The 25,551-nt window shown below is 34.1% G+C and overlaps 4 protein-coding genes across 4 annotated transcripts; 2 read left to right on the forward strand and 2 right to left on the reverse strand.

The window, feature by feature from the left end:
- Window positions 1–1,076: 1,076 nt before the first annotated feature.
- On the reverse strand, window positions 1,077–1,807 carry LOC100806352 (auxin-responsive protein SAUR78). The gene has a single exon (XM_003528664.5). It carries the CDS (start codon window positions 1,643–1,645, stop codon window positions 1,220–1,222), a length of 426 nt encoding a protein of 141 aa, XP_003528712.1. The 5' UTR covers window positions 1,646–1,807; the 3' UTR covers window positions 1,077–1,219.
- A 9,236-nt stretch (window positions 1,808–11,043) lies between these two features.
- Window positions 11,044–12,016, forward strand: LOC100803161 (HSP20-like chaperone protein). Its single transcript, NM_001357327.1, has 3 exons — window positions 11,044–11,128; window positions 11,258–11,524; window positions 11,612–12,016. Exons 2-3 carry the CDS (start codon window positions 11,294–11,296, stop codon window positions 11,867–11,869), a joined length of 489 nt encoding a protein of 162 aa, NP_001344256.1. The 5' UTR covers window positions 11,044–11,128; window positions 11,258–11,293; the 3' UTR covers window positions 11,870–12,016.
- Window positions 12,017–12,192: 176 nt separating this feature from the next.
- On the reverse strand, window positions 12,193–19,229 carry LOC100814566 (CCAAT/enhancer-binding protein zeta). The gene is made up of 16 exons (XM_003529802.5): window positions 18,492–19,229; window positions 17,704–17,779; window positions 17,329–17,448; window positions 16,826–16,901; window positions 16,561–16,629; window positions 16,292–16,372; window positions 15,849–15,920; window positions 15,487–15,579; window positions 15,221–15,355; window positions 15,020–15,103; window positions 14,748–14,891; window positions 14,558–14,647; window positions 14,404–14,486; window positions 13,846–14,220; window positions 13,185–13,407; window positions 12,193–13,074 (listed from the first exon to the last, which is right to left on the reverse strand). Exons 1-16 carry the CDS (start codon window positions 19,168–19,170, stop codon window positions 12,418–12,420), a joined length of 3,057 nt encoding a protein of 1,018 aa, XP_003529850.1. The 5' UTR covers window positions 19,171–19,229; the 3' UTR covers window positions 12,193–12,417.
- A 2,453-nt stretch (window positions 19,230–21,682) lies between these two features.
- LOC548014 (ribosome-associated protein p40) lies at window positions 21,683–23,779 on the forward strand. The gene is made up of 5 exons (NM_001250495.1): window positions 21,683–21,893; window positions 22,053–22,315; window positions 22,486–22,683; window positions 23,026–23,245; window positions 23,531–23,779. The coding sequence occupies exons 1-5, from the start codon at window positions 21,740–21,742 to the stop codon at window positions 23,626–23,628; spliced, it is 933 nt and encodes a 310-aa protein (NP_001237424.1). The 5' UTR covers window positions 21,683–21,739; the 3' UTR covers window positions 23,629–23,779.
- The last annotated feature ends 1,772 nt before the right edge of the window (window positions 23,780–25,551 follow it).

A 25,551-nucleotide genomic window follows, 5' to 3' on the forward strand; every position in this document is an offset into this window, starting at 1 on the left:
TAGTATATCTCTTTGCTTATTGGTGCCAAAAGCCTACCTATAATATTGTCTTTATCATAGGGCCACATTCTCTTACCAATCTTGGACATGGCACGCTTAAAATACTAACATGTCACCAACAAAAAATTTCTCTCATATAAGTTAGAGCTGTTAATTCAGGCCACATCAATCTAAAGAGACATCATGGTCAATACATTTTTTAGCTAAGTTGCTTCAGGTCAATTTAATGATAGGTTGAAATTTTTGCTAGCCGAGTAGGTTGTGGGTTAAACGGTCATTTATGGGCCACTCATTTTTAAAATATAAAAAATTAAATAAAATGTCATAAACTAATAAAATATTTTTTGATCATTATAAATTAAATTAATTAAAAAATGTAGGTTATCCTTTGTATTATAAAGTAATAAATTAAAATATAATGCACACTAATATAAATAAAATAGAGCGTATCAATTGTATTTGTAACAATAAACGAGCACTAGAAATTTTAAACAAATAAAATTAAATTTATCAATGTGCATACAAAATTAATCTTAAAATAAACCTTAACAATGCATATAATATTAAATTTATTGTTTATAATTTTACTACATATGTAAAAGAAAAAAAAAAAAAAAAACCGGGCCACAGGTTGGCCAAAATTTATCATGAGTTAGCAAAATTTTGAATTTGATTAGGCTGAAATAAGTTTGAGTTTAAATTTTCACAGCTTAATCTAATTTATGTATTGGTCTAATCGAGTCTGCAGACATTTCTAACATAAGTTATGCTTAATTGAATGTTATTTTTGTTTGACTGTACCATTTTCATGCATCGATCTAATCAAGTTAGTTAGTCCATCCAATTAGACATCTCTAATGATTTGTTTTTTGAATCAGCACATACACCTCAAATATAAGTTATGCTTAGTTAATTATCGATTTTCCTTTCACTTTAGTGTCATTTTCAAGTAAAGAAACAACAAAAGGGGCATGCAAATGAAATAGGTGATTAATTTGAAGTCGCATTAGATTCACCTAAAACAATGTCATAACAACTAATATCACTTTCATGTCAACTACAACATGCCCACTTTATATAATAATAGCAATATATATATTTTTATATAATATATAACATTTGAATCAATCTGAATTCGCAAAGCAGTCATGACCAATGGTTTTGCGTGACCACATGAGAGAAGAAACAATTAAAGTCAGTTATTATTACTAGGTGTTTGTCAGCATGCACAAGAGTAGAACTCGACCAGCTCATCCATGGACCCCAACTTGGTCTCTTCGCTCTCAAGCATCCACAGCAAGTGCTCGAACAGCACCACCTCGCACGACACCACCACCACCCCATCATCGTCATGATGATGAGAAGAAGAAGAATTAGAAGAGCAAGACCTGTCCACTAGCTCCTGAAACACGGGGTGATCGATCACTTCGGAGTTCACGAGGTACCGCCTCCTAGACTTGCCAACATAAACCGCACGAAGTTGTTCTTGTTCATGCTCGTGTTCCTTGGATGAATTAAGGGATGTTCCTTTTCCAGAGACCCCTTTGTTGGAAGAGACACTGCTGCTGTTGCGGCTGAGCCTGGTCAATGAGGGCCATCTCTTGATTGCTGACTTGAGCTTTGTTAGTTTTCCAACTTTGGCCATTTTGAGAAGGTGTTTGATGAATGCCTCAATGAGTTGAAAAGAGAGAAGGAAAGAGAGAGAGAGAGAGTGTGATGACTGATGGGGAAGGTGTGAGGGAAGGTTCAGTTATAAAGGATGGAGAGGGCTTAGTTAAGGGCAGGGGTAGCAGTGAATGATGGGATGAGAGGGGTTTAAAAACACGTGCATGGCCCACTGTTTAGGACACAGCTAAGAATGAGACATTTGGTGGAGACTTGGAAAAAACCAGTTGCTCTCTTGTGAGAGGTTTTTGGGATTTGCAAGCTTTGCAAAATGACAAATTCCTTTGCGCTTTTACATGCATGCCCTTTTTTTTTTCCTGACCATCACATTTTCCACCTTTCCTCTCCTTTGTTTAATAAGAGAAACTGTTGTATGATCTATATCATCCTGTCTTTATGGTCTCCACCAATTTTTTCACGAGATAGGTACTTGAGTTTTATTTAAAAAAATTCTGTATAAATTAAAAAATCCTGTTGCATGTCACATAGAAATTTTCCGAAATTATTTATGTTGGACATTTTAGTGTAATTGATCTCTTTATTATGTTAAAATAAGAGTGCACGCTTGTTTTAATGTAATAACGAGATGTTCGGTTTAGGCAAAGGTTGGAAGTTACATGGAAGTTACTAAAACTTCCATCAACGGTTGGAAGTTACATAGAAGTTACTAAAACTTCCATCAACGGCAATTTTTAAAAATAAATAACTTCCATCAACCGCCAAAAACCACCTGTTCTATGATTATAAATAATCATCTTGGTTCAGAAAGCACAAGATGTGAAAAACATACAAGACCAAAACAAAACTCTTGAATTATAATCTTCTGATTTTATCCGATTGAACAATTTTGATTGAACCCCGAAATTTGATTCAATCTGAAAGTGTTTATACACGACTTCAGATTTATCCAGGATTATTTCGATTTTGAAAATTAACCAACAAAAGATTGAATCAAATCTTTCGAGATGACGAACGATAGTTCGAAGATGACAAGCAAGTTTGCGAAGTTGAACAAGTTTGAAGGGTAGGATTTCAGAAGATGGCAAAAGAAGATGCACTTTCTCTTGACAACATTAAATGTGGTGTATGTGCTGAGTACACCGATGCTGGTGTATATGGAAGACGAAACTCTGGATCAAACAAGGAAGCGTTTGAAATGGGAGAACGACGATTACATTTGTCGTGGACACATTCTGAACGGTATGTCTGACTCTCTCTTTGATATTTATCAAAATGTTGAGTCTGCTAAGGAATTATGGGACTCTCTTGAATCCAAGTATATGGCAGAAGATGCCTCAAGTAACAAATTCTTAGTTAGTAATTTCTTTAATTACAAAATGATTGATTCGAGGCCTGTTATGGAACAATATAATGAACTGCTGCGGATTTTGGGTCAGTTTACTCAACATGATTTGAAAATGGATGAATGCGTTGCAGTTTCATCTATAATTGATAAACTGCCTTCTTCTTGGAAAGACTTCAAGCATACCTTGAAACATAAGAAGGAAGAGTTGACTCTGGTTCAACTCGGTAGTCATTTCATGATTGAGGAGTCGCTGAGGGCTCAGGAAATTGACAAAGTCAATGATAAAACCGTAGCAGGTTCCTCTTCCGTTAATATGGTAAAGGAAAGTGGAACAGTTAAGCAAAATTACAATGCTAAAGGTAACAAACGAAAATTTCAAGGAAATAAGAACAAAGGTCCAAACAAACAGACAAAATTGTCATGTTGGAAGTGTGGGAAACCTGGTCATTTAAAGAGGGATTGCCGGGTGTTCAAAGGAAAGAACAAGGCTGGTCCAAGTGGGTCTAATGATCCTGAAAAGCAACAAGGTCAGATTGTAGTGAATAATTTTAATTCGAATACGAATTCAAATTATGTATCACTAATATCTGATGCATTCTATGTGCAGGATGATGACGTTGCTTGGTGGTTTGATTCGGGAGCAACAAGCCATGTGTGCAAAGATCGTCGTTGGTTCAAGGAATTTAGACCAATCGATGATGGCTCTATTGTGAAGATGGGCAATGTTGCAACTGAACCAATCCTAGGATTAGGTTGTGTGAATTTAGTTTTTACTTCCGGAAAAAGTTTGTATTTGGATAATGTCTTATTTGTACCTAGTATTCGTAAGAACTTATTGTCTGGTATGGTTTTAAATAATTGTGGTTTCAAGCAAGTACTTGAAAGTGACAAGTACATCTTGTCAAGACATGGTTCGTTTGTTGGATTTGGTTATCGTTGTAATGGAATGTTTAAATTAAACATTGATGTTCCTTTTGTTCATGAATCTGTTTGTATGGCCTCGTGTAGTTCTATAACTAATATGACAAAATCAGAAATTTGGTATGCTAGATTAGGACATGTTCATTACAAAAGATTAAAAGATATGTCAAAAACAAGTATGATTTCTTCTTTTTGATATGAACATTGAAAAATGCAAAACTTGCATGTTGACCAAGATCACTAGGAAACCTTTTAAGGATGTTAAAAGTGAGACTAAAGTCTCAGACCTTATTCATAGTGATTTGTGTGATTTGCATGCTACTCCAACATTAGGTCATAAAAAATATCTTGTTACTTTTATTGATGATGCATCAAGGTATTGTTATGTATATTTATTAAATACAAAAGATGAAGCTCTTGATAAATTTAAAATTTATAAGAAAGAGGTAGAACTTCATCAAAATGGGCTAATCAAAACTCTTCGTACGGATAGGGGAGGTGAGTATTATGATCCGGTTTATTTTCAATCTACTGGAATAATACATCAAACTACAGCTCCCTATACACCACAACAGAATGGTGTAGCCGAAAGGAAGAATAGAACCTTGAAAGAAATGGTGAATTCCATGTTATCCTATTCGGGTTTAAGTGAAGGATTTTGGGGTGAGGCTATGTTGACAGCCTGTTACTTGTTGAACCGAATTCCTAACAAAAGGAATAAGGTTACCCCATATGAACTTTGGCACAAAAAGACACCAAATTTGAGTTATCTCAAAATTTGGGGATGTAGGGCTGTGAGAACTCAGCATAATTTGGCCGATCATTTAACCAAAGGGTTAAGTAGAGATCTTGTGAAAAGGTCAGCTGTGGGATTAGGATTAAAGTCCATCTGAAATCTCTTATGTTAAGATACCCAATTCCCATCTAATATGACATTAGGTGCTGAATTCAATGTGGAAAGCTTAACATGTAGAGATTGGAACACATCATCGAAAGTATCCCAAAAGGAATGTGTTCGGTTCTGTAAGTTAAGGAGGTTGAAGTATAACTTCTCAATGGTCCTTTTGAAAAATTGCATTTGCAGGTGCAAGAAAGAAAAGGACTACCTATATAAGCATGAAGTTTAGCCGCTTCAAGAAGCTGGGACTTGGCTTTGATATGCTTATAAAGGATAGGGACACAGGCTAGTAAAACTAGTGTCGAGCAAGAGTAATGTTATAAACTATTGTGCAGATTATCTTCATGTATTCATTATGAATAGAAAGGGTTCAATCCTTAGTGACACCCTGATATTCGAATATTTGAAACGTGTAATTTGCTAAGATGAAATTCAATCGTCACGATATTTCATCTATGCAGTAGTTTGTGGTATGTTATGACTTTGGTGATTTGATCGGTAATTACACTAAAATGGGGGAGGTTTGTTGGACATTTTAGTGTAATTGATCTCTTTATTATGTTAAAATAAGAGTGCACGCTTGTTTTAATGTAATAACGAGATGTTCGGTTTAGGCAAAGATTGGAAGTTACATGGAAGTTACTAAAACTTCCATCAACGGTTGGAAGTTACATAGAAGTTACTAAAACTTCCATCAACGGCAATTTTTAAAAATAAATAACTTCCATCAACCGCCAAAAACCACCTGTTCTATGATTATAAATAATCATCCTGGTTCAGAAAGCACAAGATGTGAAAAACATACAAGACCAAAACAAAACTCTTGAATTATAATCTTCTGATTTTATCCGATTGAACAATTTTGGTTGAACCCCGAAATTTGATTCAATCTGAAAGTGTTTATACACGACTTCAGATTTATCCAGGATTATTTCGATTTTGAAAATTAACCAACAATTTACACATAATAATCTTGAACTATATAATAATAATTTATTATTTTAGAAGATCAAAACTGCCTAAATTTTATAATTGTATTACCGTTACAATATTTTTATATGATAAATATTTATTTATCTGTCAATGTTAGTGATTAGTTTGTTAATTTTTATCAATACAATAAATTTAAATTTATGATTTTTTTTTCATTTTTTCCTTCTTTTCATCATCAAGTAAATCTTATAATTTTCAATCTCATAAATATTTTAGTAACGGCTGAATGATAGTTGTAAAAAGTAAAAATAAAAAACTACTTTGATTTATCATGTTTTATACAAGGATTAGGGTGACGGGAGTTACAGGTTCAGTTGGAAATGGGTGTGTGCAAGAAAAGTAAACCTCCCACCAACAAGTGACTTTCAAAGAGGCTTAAGAACTAAGAATAGAATAATATGAATTGAACTAAAAAATACCTTAAACTCAAATTTCATTTTCAAGAAAGTTGTTACTTTTTTTTACAACAAAATTTTCCGTTAGATTTAACAATTTCAAGTAATTAAGTCCAATATTATATAATAATAATAATATCAATAGAGGTACTGTCCAGGCTCCAGAGCCATGCAATCAAGTATCAACCACCATTTGTTGTAAAGCACTCTAGAAAGTCATAAGCACTATAACCTTATAATATTGGAATCTTTAATATTATATTACAAAATGGAAAGAGATAATAATGAGGATATTTGTAGGATATGAAAAATTCTTTTGGTGGTTGGACCTGATATTTTATTTTCGTTCTTATTCTAAAAGTCTTGGAAGTATTTTACAACAATACAAGCTTTCCTTATTATGATAAAAAAGAATAAAACAGACCGAGGAACAAAAAAGAGTGTGATTACGTATTGTATTTGAAATGAAATTAGGTATGTATGTTGGTTTTCTTGTTTTTGTTTGCTAATATCACGGCATTATAAAGAGCAACAAATTAAGGTGTTGGTTGGTTAGCAAGCCAGCAAGGATCGCATCAGTGAAATGCACTCAAACTGGGCAAATTCATCTACTTCCCAAACTACAAAGCATTGGTGCCCACACATCCTTGTCCCTCTTATGTATATACTTTACTAGCTTTCTTTGGTACAGAGATACCATTAGCAAGGTTCTAAATGCATATGGGGCCTAGGAACCTCATCTAACACAGCACTGAAAACTCCAATTATAGACTGTCAACTTCTCCAAAATTCAATTCCAAGGACAATTAATGAAATTTCTTACCATTAGTGAAGAATTTCTCTTATATACAAATGAATTTTGTATACAAAAATTTGTGGTATTTATGTGAGTCCACTGTAATTCAAATTCTACCGTGTGTATAATTAATCTATACTTACTAATAATAAAGGGAATATCCCATTTTGGTGTCAATAATAATAATAATAATCTGTGTGAATATTTAGAGCATACCTTATTCATGAAAACAATGAAACACTTGCATATGCAGAGTTTCTGAAGGGGAAACATAGATGAGGATGTGTCATGGGCCATATGTGTGAGTACTGTTTGTGGTCCAACACATGTCTGAGTCATGGATCACAAGAGCCTCAGCAGAAGCCGAATTCATGTACATTTCACATACCAGCCAGTGGTCCAGTAGCTCCATCCTATTCCCACTGATTAAGCCTGTGCTTGCTGTTGCTGAAACCACCTTCAATTTAAGCCAAGCCTTTTCATTCAACGTTTTTATTTGAATGGACACCATGGGTTTTCTGCTTGCAAAAGGTGATGATATTGTGCTATCAAGTTTAAAACGTTTCATGTGAACTATTAGAATCAAAATTTGTTTTTATCATAACTTCCTTGAAGATGTGTGACTGGATACATCTATGAGAAACTAAAGAGAAGGAATTCAAGAATGTGCCAGTGTTTATTTTGCTTTTGAAAAATGTGTCTAATTTTTTGTTTCATTAGTGAAACAAGAATTGGCCTCCTTATAATGTTGTTTGTAGTAAATCATACACCTAATAATATCCTAAAAATCTTACAAGCAAATATGAGATATTATACTTATATATAGCTATTACATGAGATATTGTATATAGCAATGTTGCTGTTTCTGCAAAATTAGTTCCCTCCCCTAATAAAATGATGGTTTAATTAATAAGAATGGTACCAAATCTTTTTAACAGAATATTTCTAAACTGATCTTGTGCTTCTAAAGACTGGGATGGTGTCCAAGACAAGATTAGTTTTAGGGGCCTGGACCATCTTCTATAATAAGAAATGCATTAAATTTTAAGATCCCATATGGATTTGCTAAGTCTAAATCATGTGCCACCAAATGATGTAACGTACAAAATGTCAAAATCATTGTCAGTTCAATCAGAACTAGATAGAGCGCATTAAACAACTTATTTAAACAGAGCATAAATGCTGTTTGAGAACTAATTAGCAGACATATATCAAACACTTAGGTAGTGATTTTGTTTTTACATGTAGCATACGAAAAGTTGAAGGCTTAATCCTTGTTTGTACTCGTATACATACAGAAACAAAAAGATATGAAATTATGCATACTCATGTTCCTTCTGTTGCATTTTGCTCTTTAGTGAGGATAACTCATTCATTTACTGTGCGCGTGCGTGTGTTTTAACTATAACCTTTCAACGTGAATGAAGGATAATTTTATGTTTTTTCAAACTTCAATGTCTACGTACTTTTTTTAACAAAACTTAACTAAATTAAATGAGGTAGATCCTTTGATTCTACACACTCTATTCAAAACATTTATAAGCATAACTTCTTTTGTACCTAGCATAATATTGATACCAAATATTTAGCGTCAGAAATATTAATTAATCTCTATTAGAGATTATGAGTGCAAAAAATATGAATATTTTTCTCCTAACATAATATATTTCATACCTAAGATCAAGATTTGAAATTAAGGGACACAAGTCATTACTACTTGTGTCAACCCTTGTTGGTATTTGTAAACATATATGAAGATAAAACAGATGAATTGTGCTAATTATGAAAGTTAATCCTTTGATTTATATTTTATATGCTGGTTGTGAAATAACCAAAAAAATGTATTGATCACATCTAGGTATTCTAGTTATAAACCATGTGCCATGAAAATATAATTATATAAAGGGTCATGTTAGTTCAACTATTATTGACTAGAGCATATAATAAGTAGCTTGGCATGTTAAGCAGAGCATATATTCTGTTTGGGAACTGATTAGTAGACAAAGCATAAACCACTTACTGGGGTAGTGATTCTGCTGCATATATTTTAGGGGCAAATCTTCCTCCCTGCTGATTATGTCCATACAATCAACAACAGGCATGCATCTTGGATATTTGTATTTTATTTTAATGACTAATTTTTGTAATGTGATTAAAATGCTCATTGCCTTTTCTTTTCTTTTCTTTTCTTTTTTCTTTTCCTTTTCTCATAATTATACTTTGTTTGAATATTCAATAGTGAAGAGTGAAAGAGAGTAATAAGGAGTAAAGTGGAACGGATTAATATATGTGCGATCATGACAACATTAACGTACTGGGATCCCATCATAATGGATTAAAATGGAATAAAATAAAAATGTTATTTCTTTGTTTAAATAAATTATGATGGGATAAAACATTTTTTATTCCATGATTTTTAGTAAGTAAATAGAATAAAATGGGTTGTGATTTTATTATTCCTATCTTACCCTCATTATAACATTTTAAAAAATAATAACAATCCTATTTTTGAATAAACTATATTATATAGTCATAAAATAATGTACTTAGATGGTCAGACGAGACATCTCATAAGTCATAACTCATTCACTCGTCACAAATCCTATAATCAAAAGAACTGGCCTTATATTATAACCAAAAAAAAAAAAAACTAGTCTCATTCTTGAGAATTTCTTTGTACACCCAACATTTTTTTTTACACTCAACACTTTTTTGTTTTTTTTTTAAATTATCCTTGCTAATAAACTAATTCATAATTTGTAAGAGACTTATGGATTCATAATGTTTTACAAGAAATTGTGGAAAAACAAAAAAGTGTTGGATGTACAAGACGTTGGGTGCACAAAGAATTCCACTCATTCTTTCATAATTGAGACATTGGTCCAAATATTCTACAATGGCCCAACGCAGTGTGTTATTTGTAATGGGGTGTTGCTTCCTGCACCTCCAAGTTGCTTCCTACACCCTTTTTGAAATGTTTTTTTAACCTTTTGGATCGGCCATTCGTTCCAGAAGTCAAAATCTATAACCATTTCAGAAGCCGAAAAAGAGATTAAAAACAGCAATCTGGAGGTGCAGAAAACAATAGCCTTTATAATCTACAACATGAGAGGGTTTAGGCTACTAGGGCCATGCAAATTGAGTCATGATCATAGGCTAAAATATATTTGTGATTTTTAATAATTAATAAAATATTTGAATTTTATATTTATTTTTTAATAATTTTTTTTGTTTTTGTTTCTTGATAAAAAAATTATTTTTATTCTTCATATTTTTTTAGTTCCTGATAAATTAAAAAAATTTATATTTACTTCTCGATAAAAAAAAATATTTCTTATTGGTAGTTGATTAATAACAAATGAAATAAACACAAAATTGTTAATTTATTATAGACTAAAAAAAGTATAAAAAAATATCAAAAACAAAATTGTTATTTTATGATGGATTCAATGTAAAAAAATTTATTAAAAAATAAACATAAAATTCAAATATTTATTAGAAATTAAAAATATATTTTAACTTTTTTTTAATCAGCAGCAAAAGAGATAAAGGATTTGGGTAACTAACCCTGACAAAGCTATGAAAGGTTAAACATAATTTATGATTGATGGAACTGCTTGCATAAATTTAAATGTTCAAGTTAAGAAAGGTTAAACAAATTATAAGCCAAGGAGAGAGTTCTACTCTGGAGTCAGCTCAGACGATTATCATTAAAAAAAAATAACCTTTTACAATTTTTAGTAATATTGACCTATACAATTTTTAGGTACTCAGTACTCACATATTACGCTTATAACTATAAGGGACCAAAAGAGAGAAGAAGGTCTTATTTAAATCTGTTTAAAAAAAAAAACATGAAATAGAGGATAAAGTGCATGTAGGATTAGTATCTGATTCTGACACGTACAGAGAAGAAGGGACCTAGACTTTCCACAACTATCCAGAGAATACCACGTGGTAGCAAAAATGAAGAGGATGTTTCCAGAACGTGTGGACAATCACTCTCTAACTTTCTTCACTCTTCACAAATTTCTTCTATTTATATTTTCTCCATAACTCACTCCTAAACAATCATATCATCAGTTATCTAGATAATCTTCATCTAAACATAAAAATCACTTTCCCCTGCTAGATTCTCGCTAGTACAATCATAGGTTAGTAATCCGTCCCATGATGTTTTGTTTTTTTCTTTTTGTTCTGGGGTCTGTGTCTTTCGTTAGATGTTCTGGTATTTGCTAAGTGTGTTCCTTTAGCTGATGTGTGTATTTTTGTGGTGAGTTCAGAATCCGAGTTTTTGTGGGTTGCATTGTTGTGAGAAGATGAGAAGAGTTGGTGGTGATGTTTTGAACGTGGATTTGGCTGCTGCAGTGAACAACCTCTTCAATCTTCCTGAAACTATGGAGAAGTTCATGTTTCCTTCTTCTCGTGCTCATGATCACCACCATGAAACCAGAGGGGTCTCTAGCATCATTCCAGTGGACATTTTGGACACTCCCAAGGAGTATACATTCTTTATGGATGTTCCTGGTCTCTCCAAGTCTGAAATTCAGGTACATACGTGATGTCTCACTCCAATATTCTTTTCTTCCCCTCCATTAATGTTATGGTGCATTGGCATGTGTGTATTTGTTTTGTAGGTGACGGTTGAAGATGAGAACACACTTGTTATAAGAAGCAATGGGAAGAGGAAGCGTCAAGATGGAGAGGATGAAGGGTGCAAGTATCTTAGGTTGGAGAGGAGAGGGCCTCAGAATTTGCAGAGGAAGTTTCGTTTGCCTGAGAATGCTAATGTGTCAGCCATTACAGCTAAATGCGAAAATGGGGTTCTCACTGTGGTTGTTGAGAAGCATCCTCCTCCCCAAAAATCAAAAACTGTTGAAGTTGCCATTGCTTGAGCACCCATGATTTTTTTAGTTTAGTTTGCTTTTGTTGTTGGCTTGGCAGCTAATATTAATTGGCAATGTAAAAAGTGTTTATAGTATGTATGTGCTTTTGAATATGAAATTTGATTAATGACAGTTCACTTCTCTCTCTTTTTTCTATCATAATTGTATCATTTATTATTTTTATACTTCTTTTACTAGGTGGTGATATGTATTAATATTTTTTTTATCAAATTATAGCTTGCTACAAGATAAATAACCATCAAGGAGAATAGATAAATAACAAAAGTATATTCTCACAATCTTAGATAAATAGTTGAATAATACGCAAGACATTTTTGAAATATTAATTAAAATTTGATTCTTAGTTGACAAAAATGGTACACTGCCCAAAAGATGGATCCAAATCCAAATTAAATAAATCGATGAATACAGGGGGCCATCAAATTCAACAGCCACAAGTAAAAATGGTACATAGTATACTTCCTGGCTGATTTGAGATTCTCAAAAAATTGTTGATGCTTTGCCATAGCCGTCTATTATTTTGGGGATTCAGCTTATTACGTTTTTCTTTTCTTAGACTTTGATTTGTTTTTCTTGGAGGAAGGTTTCTTCTCAGTATGGTCATCATCTTCCATTAGATGCTCAAACTCTTCATAACTTGCAAATGGAGACACACCACTCTTACCACCCCTTTTATGTTTTCGTTTTCTTTTGCCAACTTCCTCCTCATCAGCATCAGAGGCATCATCAACATCTCCAACCTGAATATCAATGTTGTCGTCGTCGTCATCATCAATTGGAGCATCATCAGTCTCTTCCTCATCAATATCAGAGGGTATATCTATATCCATCTCCGAATTAATCTCTGCATCACTAACATCACCAATCAAGTCCTCATCTTCCTCATCGGCTACTTCATCCAAATCATCATAATCATAGTCACTGTCTGGTCCCAAAGTTGGATCAGTGGAATCCAACAGATTCTCAATCTCTTCATTGTCACTCTCATCCCCACCATCAACTTCACCATTATCAACATCAAACAACTCCTCAGCTGCTTCCTCATCAGCTGACTTCTTTTTCTTTTTCTTCGGTTTAGAAGACAAACTCATTTTGTTTGTGTAGAACTTGTGGAAGACGAGATCCTCAGGAGGTACATCTTCCTCAGCTAGTGAAAGAATTTCTGCTCCAATCAATTGGTTGTTAACATCCATCTGCAAAATAAAGAAAAAAGTTAACAAGCTAAATCAGAAAGCTGGAAAATGGTGCATTGTTGAAAAAGCGGGCATATAAAAATGGTTGATTAGAAAGTCGAAATTTTTACCTGCTTGGCAGGTTCAATCTGAGAACCACCATGCCATGTGCTTTGTTTCGCTTTCTTCTCCATGAATTTGTCTAGGAAAGCAGTCATAGAGAGGTCATTTAAGGGATTTCCGTTATAGACAATGTTGGCCCCAGAAAGAAGAGTTTTGGCCATAGTAGCAACTGAAGGGTGTGCATGTGAAGCAAGCACCATTAACTCCCACCAACTTACACGGTCTGCATTGCTGTTGGGATGGACAAAATATGTAAATTTACATGTATAAAGAAAATAAGATCACGAACAAAGATATGACTCCTCTAAACTGTGAAAATGCACTTAAAAAAGATAAAGTAAACTTACAACAACTGATTAGAAAGTTAAAAATACATGCATCACAAATTCTAAAGTGATTAGATTTTTCAATAACGAGTTCTGAGTAAGTAAATTTTATTCTCTAAACTGTTACCCCTCACTTTGAAGGAGTCAAATTCAAGTTCAACAAAAAAGATATAAATACGATTGACATATAAATACCCTTTTTATGTTGTACACTTGTACTTTTGTTGTCAGAAGACATATACATATGTTTGACATGAAATTGCTTTGGACAAACAATTGCGGAAATCTTGTATATATGATATCTGAAATTATGATTAGTGTGAAAGCAAATTAAGTAAATTACCAGTACAAAGGCTCTCTGTGTCGTGGATCATAGCCTCCAGGAAGGGAAGACTTGGGAGATAATTGTGACTGCTGACCTTTATCAGATACAGATTTTGATTTTTTTTGTTTCTCGTGTTCTTTTTCATTTTTTGCAAGCAAAAAATCTGCATCCTCTGAAGCATCATCATCCGAATCATCATCTTCAGAAGATGCTGGAAGATCATCTTCACTTTCAGAAGAACTGGTGTCAGAATTGGCATCCTCACCATTCTGAACAACTCCAATATCATTGTTCTGATTATTTGATAGACTGTTAGGCTCATTATCAGTTTCTATCACATCTTCAAAGTGTTCAAGTTCCTCATCAACAGACTCGTTCTGCAACACCAGGTTCCTATAAGACAAGTGAAGAGAAGATGATTTTTATGATTAAAAAAACTGTACTTAGCAAAATTATCGGTGCAGAGAAACAACGTAGAGATAATAGATATGTTTTATGCCCAACGGATATAAATCTTCAACACACAATTATAAAATGTAGTAGTAACAATAGCAATGACACAGAAAAAGTAATTACCATAAAGGTGGTCTGGCTTTAAGGAGTTCAGAAAGAAGGAAAAGACATGCGCAAGCATATTGTGGTGGCTGCTGAAGTGCGATCTGAACAAACAAAAATCAGTTGTGGTATCAATAAAATGAAAAGGGTAGGGAAAGTGCAGCTTAATAATCACCTGCAATAGACGTTTAGAAAATGCAGCTACACGCCTTAAATTAACATCCCTTTTCATTGCTCTGAGAAGAAGTGCAATAAACATTTCTGCCTGAGGACAGACACGTTAGAAATTTCTACAGATGATTGAAGAACAGCATAAGCACATGCATTTCTTATCACCAAGGCAAATGTAAAAAGAGTTTGCTTGCCTTGGATGTATACATGGCAGCCGGAAGCAAAAGTTTAGAGTACAAAGCACGGTAAAACCGATCACTGGCTATCTGATTTTTGGATGAAATTTTATCAAGAAGCATCAGTGCTTGAACTCCAACATTGAAATTCTTTGAATGAACCTGAAAGTTTGCAGTTTGACTTAAAATATATAGAACCAAATCAGGTTACAAACTTACAATGAACATGTATGCTAGCCATCTGTAACATACAGCACAGAGTGCAACTATGCTAACAAATTGGTAATTACCAATTGGAAAAGTACTGGTGTTTGAATGTCAACAATGTCATCAGCTTCATTACTTGAGACAAAAGGAAATGCTCTATTCACTCCCTGTACAATAAACGAAAACCCAGATTATGATGGAATTTGACATGATAAAAAAACAACCACAATCATTATGATCAATATCAGTTCATAAATATTTAAAGGTATTATTATCATACTTACAGTTAGGAGAGATGATAGAAGACGAGAGTCCAATTCCACATGTGATTCTGATGACTCTCTTGATTTTTCTTCTTTTCGATTTGCCTTGCTGCTTTTATCAAATTTTTGGTTGCTGCTTGTGCCAGAAATTAAAACCTGAAGATCTCTAATTGTAAATCTTTTCCCCATTTAACTATTTTTTAACTCATGTAAAGAACCAAACATCATCATGATATTTCAGTTCAACATAAGCTTAAAGAATCAAGGATCCTAGGGAAAGTCAATACCTTAAACAATGCAAAATATACATCTATAAGACGTTTCGCCACTTTTGGTCCATCTCCTTTATTTGTGAGACGAATTTGGCTCAAGAAGTTAACCTAAAAGTGTAGAAAAAGCCGTCAATGAGATTCTTCAGTCAGACAATGTCTAAATGGATTTTGATAGATCATAGAGCCAAAAATCTAATTTCCAAAAGTCACCTAAAATGGAAGGGGTACTTCTGCAACTGCAGAAAAGTGATTTCAAACATATATTTTTGCAATACAGAATATTGTCATTGTTCATGAAACAAGGAGAGAAAAAAATTACAGTGCATTTTATTTGCAGTGATGTAAGGAAAACAGTGAGGAAAAAATTTAGGACATACGGCATGGTACTGTGAACGTGGTCCTAAATGAGGCCGAAAGAGAAAAGAATCCACCTCGTTAATAACCACAGCCTGTAATGAAAAAACATGAATTAACAAGAATCAACGACACTATTAATGCCTAAAACAAATTAGGAGGTATATAGGAGCCTTAATGTCAAGAATGTATCATGTATGTAATGTAATTGCCAAAAAAATAGAATGGAACCCCAAATTGGAAATAGTCATAACTTCTAAAAAGGAAAATGAAATAAATGAAATCATAGCAGACATCTCTTCAAAAGAAAAAAAAGAAATCATAGCAGACATGGAAGTTTTTCGACTTGTAATGTTCCTTCAAGTATATATCAAATTATCAATTCATAGATAAACTTCAAATATTGGTTCAAACATCAACTATAGATACTCACAGAACTAAAAGTACAAAGGTTGAATGTTGATACCTTCATGTTTGGGTGGTCAGACAAAAGGTTGGACAAGTGAAAGTCAGCATTAGATGCTGCCTTATTATCTGGATCCCCAAGCTGAAGTGATACCAAAGCCACCACCCACCAACAAAGCAAAAGAGAGAAAGGCCACAGTAAAATAGAACAGTCTTAGTAACAACAGCTTGTAGTAGTTCTAGTGAGCTCACTAACCACCTATTGTAACTAGACCAAATGAAGATCAAAAACAATAAATTCAGACAGGTAATAGCTCATTGTTAACTCACTTTATTCACAAGTGCAGAAAGTAGCCTGCGTTCTTGCTCTGACTTCCGACTCAGTAGCACATATATGGCCTGCACACATATGTTGATATATATCCTCCAGTAGTCAAGACAAAATGTTTATTAAGTTGATAATATTTGCAAACCTTATGCTATAGAAATGTCAAGTCACTTTGTAACTTGAAAGGGTGAATATCAAGTCAAGTCTAAAATGGGAACCCAGAAAACACACACACACACACAACCAAAGTATAAAAAGAAAACAAACCTTTAGTGCCTTGTTTTTTAGAGCAGGTAGCATGTCTCGTGATGCTTCTTCAAGTGCAACAACAAACCGTTCATATCTGAGACATAAGAAACTGTTCAGTGCATCACTAACAAAAGCTTGAGTGGACAGAAAAATGCAGTGTCATTGACAATTGGAAATATTCCTCAAGCAAAATGTGTACTGTAAAGTGAAGCAGTGAAGTTTTGGACTGTCTGATACTAGTATTAGTAAGCCCTTTCTCCTATTCTTCCATGGCAATATTATGACTCCTCAAGCAAAATATTATTTAATGTGTCAAAATGCTCATTAGAATTCAATATTCTTATAATGAAGGAGCAAATAATTAAATGTATGCAAAGCATCCGAAGTTTAGGAAACAAAAGATGCACTTCATAAAATTCACTAGCAATTAGAATTTACTAAAGAAATCCTTAACAGAGTCAAATCAAAGAAATTGATTTAAGATGAAAATGTGGAAATGAACAAAGTGTTCTTACACATACCTCTGCTTCAAACATTCCTCCCAATACCAGAAAAGGAGAAGGGAGTAACCATCTTTAGTCTCAGGAACATGATTTAGGGGTCGCTGTATCAAGGTCTTCAATTTACGATCTGGTAATAAGCTGCAAGAAAAATGGAAAAACAATGTAGTAGATCAGAGCACTGAAACCTCGTGTGATATTAGAACAAATAGGGGCTACTATTGGCAGAGTAATGTGAAATGCAAAGGAACGATTGGAATATATTATTATCTATCGAATTTGATTACTTTCCACAACTTCAGTCCCGAGAGATTTAGTCTTTTTCCTTAAGAATTTTTTCAAAAGCTATTTATATCATGATGATTTTTTTTTCATAACGGGGAGGGGGGAGCAGACCTTGCAATAAATAATTCTTGCAGAGCTTCGAAACCTGTCAAGGCATGGCGCTTTCCAACCTTGGATGTCACCATTCCTAGATTAAATATCAAACGTTGTCAATTGCTTAAGTCTAAAGCACATATGGGGAAGACAAAAAATAATATAAGCTCTACTGTAAAGCCAAGGTATGAATACATACAGAGGCAATCTCACTTCAAACACAGATAATTGAGAAGGAGAATCATCTGCTTCAGATTTGGGTAACAACTAACAAGCAGAGGAGAGTGCCGCTTGGAAATAGATCAATTTTTCTTTTATAGCATTAAATATGTTATATAGGTCACATTCACAACGTAGGACCACTAAGATTTCAAAATGCGGGGGAAGCAGATTTTAGAAGGCATCGTTTGATAAAAAGATACGTGCGAGATAAGGTGACCAAATGGCCAAAAACTTGGAAAGAAAAATCCCCCATTAAGCAAATAATAGCACACGCAAGATGTCATACAAATCATTCACCTACACAAATAAAGTTCCACCAGACCCATGTAAGCAAACAATTAAGCTATCACATTGCTTAGAAGAACAACTCGAACTAGAAATATCCACACACAAGTCCTCACTGAACGCTCATTGCTTACTCTTCAACTCACCTACTAACAAACACTTAAAACAATAAACCCAATGTAAACACTTGCATGACACCTCAATCAAACTAGCCATAAATAACAACACACCAACAACAAAAATCCAATCAATAAAACTAAAAACAAGAAAGAAAGAAAAAAAATGAGAACTCAACTAACCCAAAAGAGCATCAAGAGAACGCAAGTTTGCAATTGGATTATCCCCCACAAGCACAGCAAAAGCAGAAACTTTATCAGCAGCAGTCCCTGACCTCTGTGTTGAAACCAACATCTTAATATCACTGCTTTGCCCTCTTGATGACTCATAATCCTGAACAAACTGTGCCATCAACCTCTCCCCCAATTCCCTCTTTTTCTCCACAAACCCTTTCCACTCTCCCACATCCCTCACCTCCACCTTCTTCCCTTCCCCAATCACCTTTCCTTCAAGTTCAGCCATGTCCTCAAACCACACTCCCAAACCACTTGGCTTCATCAAAGGAAGCTTGGGAAGGTTCCTGAACTTGTTGAACCCCTTTTCCCTGTTGAAACCACTGTCCAGCGACAGAACAGGGGGTTTCGGTTTCGGTTCGGTTTTGGCGTTGCGCTTCTCGTGGGGTCCGTTGTTTTTGCCAAAAGTTTTGTTCTTTGGATTATGGGAATTTTGGGGCGTGACTTTTTCAGGCGTTTGTTGCTTCTTCGGGAGCTTGTTTGGCTTGGTTTTGCGGAAATCAACATCGTTGAAACCTGAGTGGGGTTGCGAAGTGGACAAGCCGAGCTCGGAAGCGAAGGAGGCGACGTCTTTGAGGAGGTCAACGTCCTCTGGTTTCTTTGACTTGGTGGAACTCGATTTCACCATTGTTGCATGTGGAACGAAGGAAGAACCAGTTCAGAGTTTCGGAGAAAAGAACGAAATAGAATCAATCAAGTAGGTAGGGTTTAAGAAACCGTTGGGCCTGGCTCACATAAAACCCAACTTTTAGGCCCAAAAGACTTAACTCATGTATTGCATCCTAATTATCTACCCAATACTCATTTCTCTCCACGTTTTTAGAATGAGTATTTGAAAAATTGTAAACTTTAGGAATTCAGATTTTTAATAATCCAGCAAATCAATTCTAGAAAGCTAATTACGTTACATGTTTGAATTAGATTCTAGGATTTAGTTTTTGGAATAAACTAATTACGACTAACTGTAACTTCTGCATCATTTTGTCATTTTGACATGGTTTTGCTGCCTAAACATAGATCCAATACGTATTTTCAAACACTTTCTGAATTATTAAATTAAAAATATACAAAACCTACGAATCCAAACCAACTTAGTTATTAAATTATTAAATTAAAAATATGCAAAACACCACAGTTTTTGCTAACTTTTAACCATAATTTGTTTCCCTTCTTTAATTGTTGTTTTTTTATCTTAAATTTGTCTATGTTTTCTGATGTTAATATAATAGTTTATTTATATCTAAAATAAAATAATATATTAGCATTAAAATTATTTATTTTATTAATCAAATATTATCACAAATCAATCTCTTAAGAGAACATTTAGTTATTATATATTTATAAAACTCTAGACAAAAATAAATTATAATTTTTACAAAATAAAAAATATTTTTTAAATGCTCGAGCTTGATTGAGAAACATGATTACAATTAAAAAAATTGCAATAACATTTCTTAGTGTGTTTTGAAAACAAATTTTTGAAATGTCAAATTACAATTTCAAAACTTTTTTGGAACATTATTGTTATTGCCTAGCCTATATCAATTATTAATTATTAAAAAGATAAATGTTTTTTATTAACACTTGCAAAATTATGCTATATAAAGATAAAGGTTTGTATCAACTCTCTTGTCAATAAAAAATCCTAACAATTATTGAATTATGTTATACTTCAGTTAGTCATTCCATCTGTCACCTTTCACCATAACCACCATATGATCTTTTTTTTTTCCTCTCTCCTTTGAATCTTAAATTATTACCACAATTTTATTATTACGGTTAGATAAATATTTTTTAATCTAACCATCATATATTCACGAATCATTAACGAGAAATTAGTCACCGCTTTCGAATGAACTTCGTGCCAACTGGTAAAAAAAAAAGCAACAGAGGTTCTGATCAATGTGAAATTTTTTAAAATTTATTACAATTTAAAAAATGAAATCTTTATTGGACCTCCTAGTTTATATACATCAATTTTTGGAAATTGTTTAGGACACCCAGCAACTTACATGAAAGGACTATAATGTCCTTCATCCTTTGCTATATAATCAAACAGTGGTTCATCTGTATGAGTCATTATTCCCCCATAAATGCTTTTTCTTCCTCGTTTATTAAGCTTCCTTCCTTCTTCTTCGGCTTCCTGCTTCTTGTTCCATCTTCGCCTTGGTGCTTCTTCTTCTTCTACTACTTTATCTTTCTCATTTTCAACATTCATATCAACTTCTTCATACATCATATTATCATACATTCACTCTCTTCGTCCATCTTAATAAAACATTTAACAAATTTAATTTAATGACAAAAAATTATATAATCACCTCATTTTTTATTGACACAAATATAACTGTTTACAAAAATATTGTTGTACTGCACATTTTTATTAAAATGTCATATAAATCTAATAAATGCAGCATTCAATAAAATACATAATTGAATTAAAGATGTAAATACATAATCATTGTTATAAAAATTTGTTTAATTATTAATCATTAGTATTTTAATTTTTATGCAATCTAATGTTATTTAATTATTAATCATTAGTATTTTTTTCCACCATTCTAATTACTTAATACATTTTTTATATCACTACAAAAATTAATATCACCATATCAAATTTTCTGAAATGACTACAACTAATGCAATCGAAAAACAAAATTAATAATAATTAAATTTACGGATTAACAATCTGTGTAATCATATGGATTGACAATCCGTATGTGCATCCCATTTTTTTTTACTTACCTCTCCTTTCCTGACGACGAAAACCGACCGAAACTCACCATATACTCCTCACAAAAGCATGTACACCACGGGAGACCAAATATGCTTGCAAACTATCGGTAACGGAAGCAAGTTACAATAAGTGATGGAAATCTTGTGAAAAAAAAATGGTGCTGCATAAATAAAAAATTCATGCTGTTATTTAACCAAAAATATCATAAGGGTATTTTTGACATTTTGGAAAATTCCTGGGTTCTCCAAGCAATTCCCTCAAATTTTTTAATTGGGCTTGTTAGTCGACTGGCCGTTAACCCGAAACAGAAAAGCCCAGTAACAAAACCCATTAGGGTTTCCGGTATATTAGAAATGCAGCGCAGCTTCACCCTGCAAAGTGTTTCTTGTAGCATTCAGTGAAACACTAGCTAGGGTATTGGGAGCTCTCGTTGTTTCGGAGTTAGGGACCTTACGCAGCCATGGCCACTGCTACGAATGCCGCCGCCGCCCCACCACGCCAGCTCTCCCAGAAGGAAGCTGACATCCAGATGATGTTGGCCGCCGACGTCCACCTCGGCACCAAGAACTGCGACTTCCAAATGGAACGTTACATCTTCAAGCGCCGCAACGACGGTAACTAAAACCCTAGCTCATCCTCTCTTTTCATCGATCTCTGACAATCGCATGTTAAACAATTTAAATTCCAATGGATGTTTGTTTGAACCTGCAATAGTTGTAATAGACGGATTTGATTTTTGATTTGCTGTGTTGTGCTGTGGATTTTGGAATTAGGGATTTACATTATTAACCTTGGGAAGACGTGGGAGAAGCTTCAGCTAGCAGCTAGGGTTATAGTTGCAATTGAGAACCCCCAGGATATCATTGTTCAATCTGCAAGGCCTTATGGGCAAAGAGCGGTTCTGAAGTTTGCTCAGTACACTGGTGCTCATGCTATTGCTGGAAGGCACACTCCTGGTACCTTCACCAATCAGCTTCAAACTTCCTTCAGCGAGCCTCGTCTCCTTATTCTTACCGATCCAAGAACAGATCACCAGGTTAGTACCCTATTTTCATATGCAGTTATATGAAGAAAAAAAGATACATTTGATTCTAGTCACATGTGGTTTGATTGATTGTTGATGTAGTTTATGGTGTGATTGTTTGTTTAGGGTTGTTGTATTGCCCGTGTTGTGTTGTTAATGTATGTTTGTTGGTTTGTGTGCAGCCTATTAAGGAAGCTGCTCTTGGGAATATTCCCACCATTGCTTTCTGTGACACCGATTCACCTATGAGGTACGTGGACATTGGAATTCCTGCCAACAACAAGGGCAAACACAGCATTGGTTGTCTCTTCTGGCTCCTTGCAAGGATGGTGTTGCAGATGAGGGGTACCATTCGCCCTGGCCTCAAATGGGATGTCATGGTAAAATATTTTTTTGCTGCCATTTCTAAGTAGGATTCCAACCATATTCAGCGTGCTTATTACTTTTTGTGTTTGATGTCTGACTTATGAGTTAAAATATGATCTTCCAATTTTCATCCTATGGTTATAGCTGTCTATGTGAATGCATTAAGATTCCCAATGGCCTAGAACTTGGGTTTGTAGGATTGGTGTTTTTGATGTGTAAAGTATGTGTAGTTTATGTTTGTATGGCATGGCATTTTGCCCACTCTGTTTAACATCTGGGGTTTAATTTGGAGAGAGCAAATATTTTTGTGCTGGATTTTTTGAAGTTTATTGGCTTAAATTTTTTCTTTGGTGCAGGTTGATCTGTTCTTCTATAGAGAACCAGAGGAGGCTAAACAACAAGAGGAGGAGGAAGCTCCGGCGGTTGATTATGCCATCACGGATTTCAATGCAGGTGCTATTGCTGCTGATGGCCAGTGGCCTGGTACAATTGATCAATCATGGAGTGATGCAGTTCCTCAACCTATTCCAGCAGTACCTGGTGTCAACTGGGGGGCACCTGCAGAAGCACCTGCTGGTATGTGATTAATGTTATTAAGTGAAGCGAGACAACACTGAATGAAATTTTGTGTGCTGTCTTTCAGCTATTGTTTTCTGCCTTTTGTCATCTTTCAATTCTTTGATCCTTGTATTGGTTTCTTCTAACGTGATTGTTACTTTGATGTTGATTTTGTCTAGTTATCAATTCTCTTGTATTTAACTGGTGAAATGATGCAGAGAATATGTGCTTCCTTTGCAGTGTTAATTTTTTAGGTTTGACTCTTAGTTTTCATGTTTTGTTGAATAAAAGTTTCTCTTGCAGCTGCAGGAGGAGATTGGGGGGAAGCTGTTCCACCACCACAACAAATCCCTGTACCTCCCTCTGGAATTGATACTGTCCAACCATCTGGCTGGGATTAAACTAGTGTTTTTTGATGCTATGATTTTGCCCCGTCCCTCAATTTTAGTTTACCTGTCTTTCTTTGAAGTAAAATATGGATTTTTTTTTGTAGCAAAGGAACTTGTTTTTCTATTTTGTTATGAGTGGCAGAAATATTATTATTAACATGGTATATTCGGGTAAGATTTTATTATGTTTTGATGCAGTCATGATTCATGTGTTTGGTAATATGATATTTTGGCCCCCTTTTGTTTACAATTACTGATACATTGATATACTGTGAATGCCTCGCTATTGTAAAACTGGATTTCGATGATCAATCTAGGAGCTGCTAACCAATATTCGTTTAAAACAATGAAAAGGCTTCATTTTTAATTTAGTAAAATCCCTTTTTGGGCATGTCATGAAAATAATTTAAGCTTTGAAAGGGTCATAGCACACTATCCACGTTTGAAAATTACCATGTCAGTGTTTTGTTTATACTATATTTGAATTTGAACAAGTGTCGCTGCCTTTGTAAATCATTCTCCGTCGCCTCTGGATGTTTCCCTATTTTCGAGAAAATGTTTTTGGGTAATAGATAGCGAATGAGTTTTCTGTAAGATGGATGGATGTGAAGCTCGTAAATCATAATGCTGAAACTTCTCAATATAAACGCTTTGGTGTCCTTACGTATGCTGTTAAACAAAAGATTACGTCAAATGGAGTAAAAAAATGCAGATTAGGAATGTGCAATGCCGACTTGGTAACCTAGAGAATGGTGGCTCTATTTTTACGGAGTTAAATTGACCGAGATGCAATTTTCAATATAAACGTAAAATGTCTTTCTTTCAACGTACTAAAAATGATAAAATGAGTTCGTCCTCTATGGCTCTCATGTTTAATGGAGAGTATGTTTATGATTTGAATATTTCATAATTTGTTATGCATGGATGATCACATGGCCACATTTTTTGGGGCAAATCTTAGACTAGGTTTAAATTTGTTAAACAATAGTAATTTAAAAAAAATGGATTTTTTTATTTATTGATAATATACATGCATGTACTTTCTCTTACATTCCACTTTCATCCCATTTCTGTCTCTCTCTCCTATGCATCCTAATCTCATCCCATTGGTAAAACACTTTCATCCCATTTCTTTTCTTAACTTGAATCAATAGGTGCCACTTGACAAATTGAAGTAAAGCATGATGAAGGAAAACGGTAAGGTGCAATAGTGAAAGGTTGTTGGATGCTAATCAAAAGATGCATCTAACATTCAGTCGGTGTTTTACTTTTGCTAGCTTTTGAGATCTACATCCAACAATACATAAAGCTCTTGAGAAAGGCTAGAGTGGAAATTCGCGTGAGAGAATCCAAATTAGCACTGGATCATAGTTAAAATTGTGCAGCATAATTGTGAGATCTGATTCGATCATTGATTGATTCGATTGAGATAGTGGAATAAGTGATCCAACTGATCGGTTAGTAATTGACATGATTTGACTTGGTATATATTAAAATTTTAAAATTATATATGTATCTATTATATATAAGTAAATAACTAATATTATTTGAGTAAGAAAAATTTATTCATACTCTAAAATCTAAAATAACAATTAGTAATAGTGAGACATCAAAACAACGTCCTAAAGGTGATTCATTTTTTTTTTTTGTAAAATCAATCGGATCAAATTAGTCTAACCGGGATCCGGTAACCTAACTGGTCGAATTTGGTCAGGTCATTTCAGGTCAATTCCATGAACGATCTAATGGAGAAACTGATCCGGTTAGACCACTTGACCCCAGTTGGACATGTCTAACCAACTAGACCAAACTGAATTTCACAACTATATTGTGTAGCCTAAATATGTCTGATCCTATATTAGTGGTTCAACCGTGGCGTGCTCTCATTCTTTTCCTTTTAATTCATGCAAGGCCTCACATATAATTATCACCTAA

This window comes from Glycine max, chromosome 7, assembly GCF_000004515.6.
Source record: "Glycine max cultivar Williams 82 chromosome 7, Glycine_max_v4.0, whole genome shotgun sequence".
Lineage (NCBI taxonomy): Eukaryota > Viridiplantae > Streptophyta > Magnoliopsida > Fabales > Fabaceae > Glycine > Glycine max.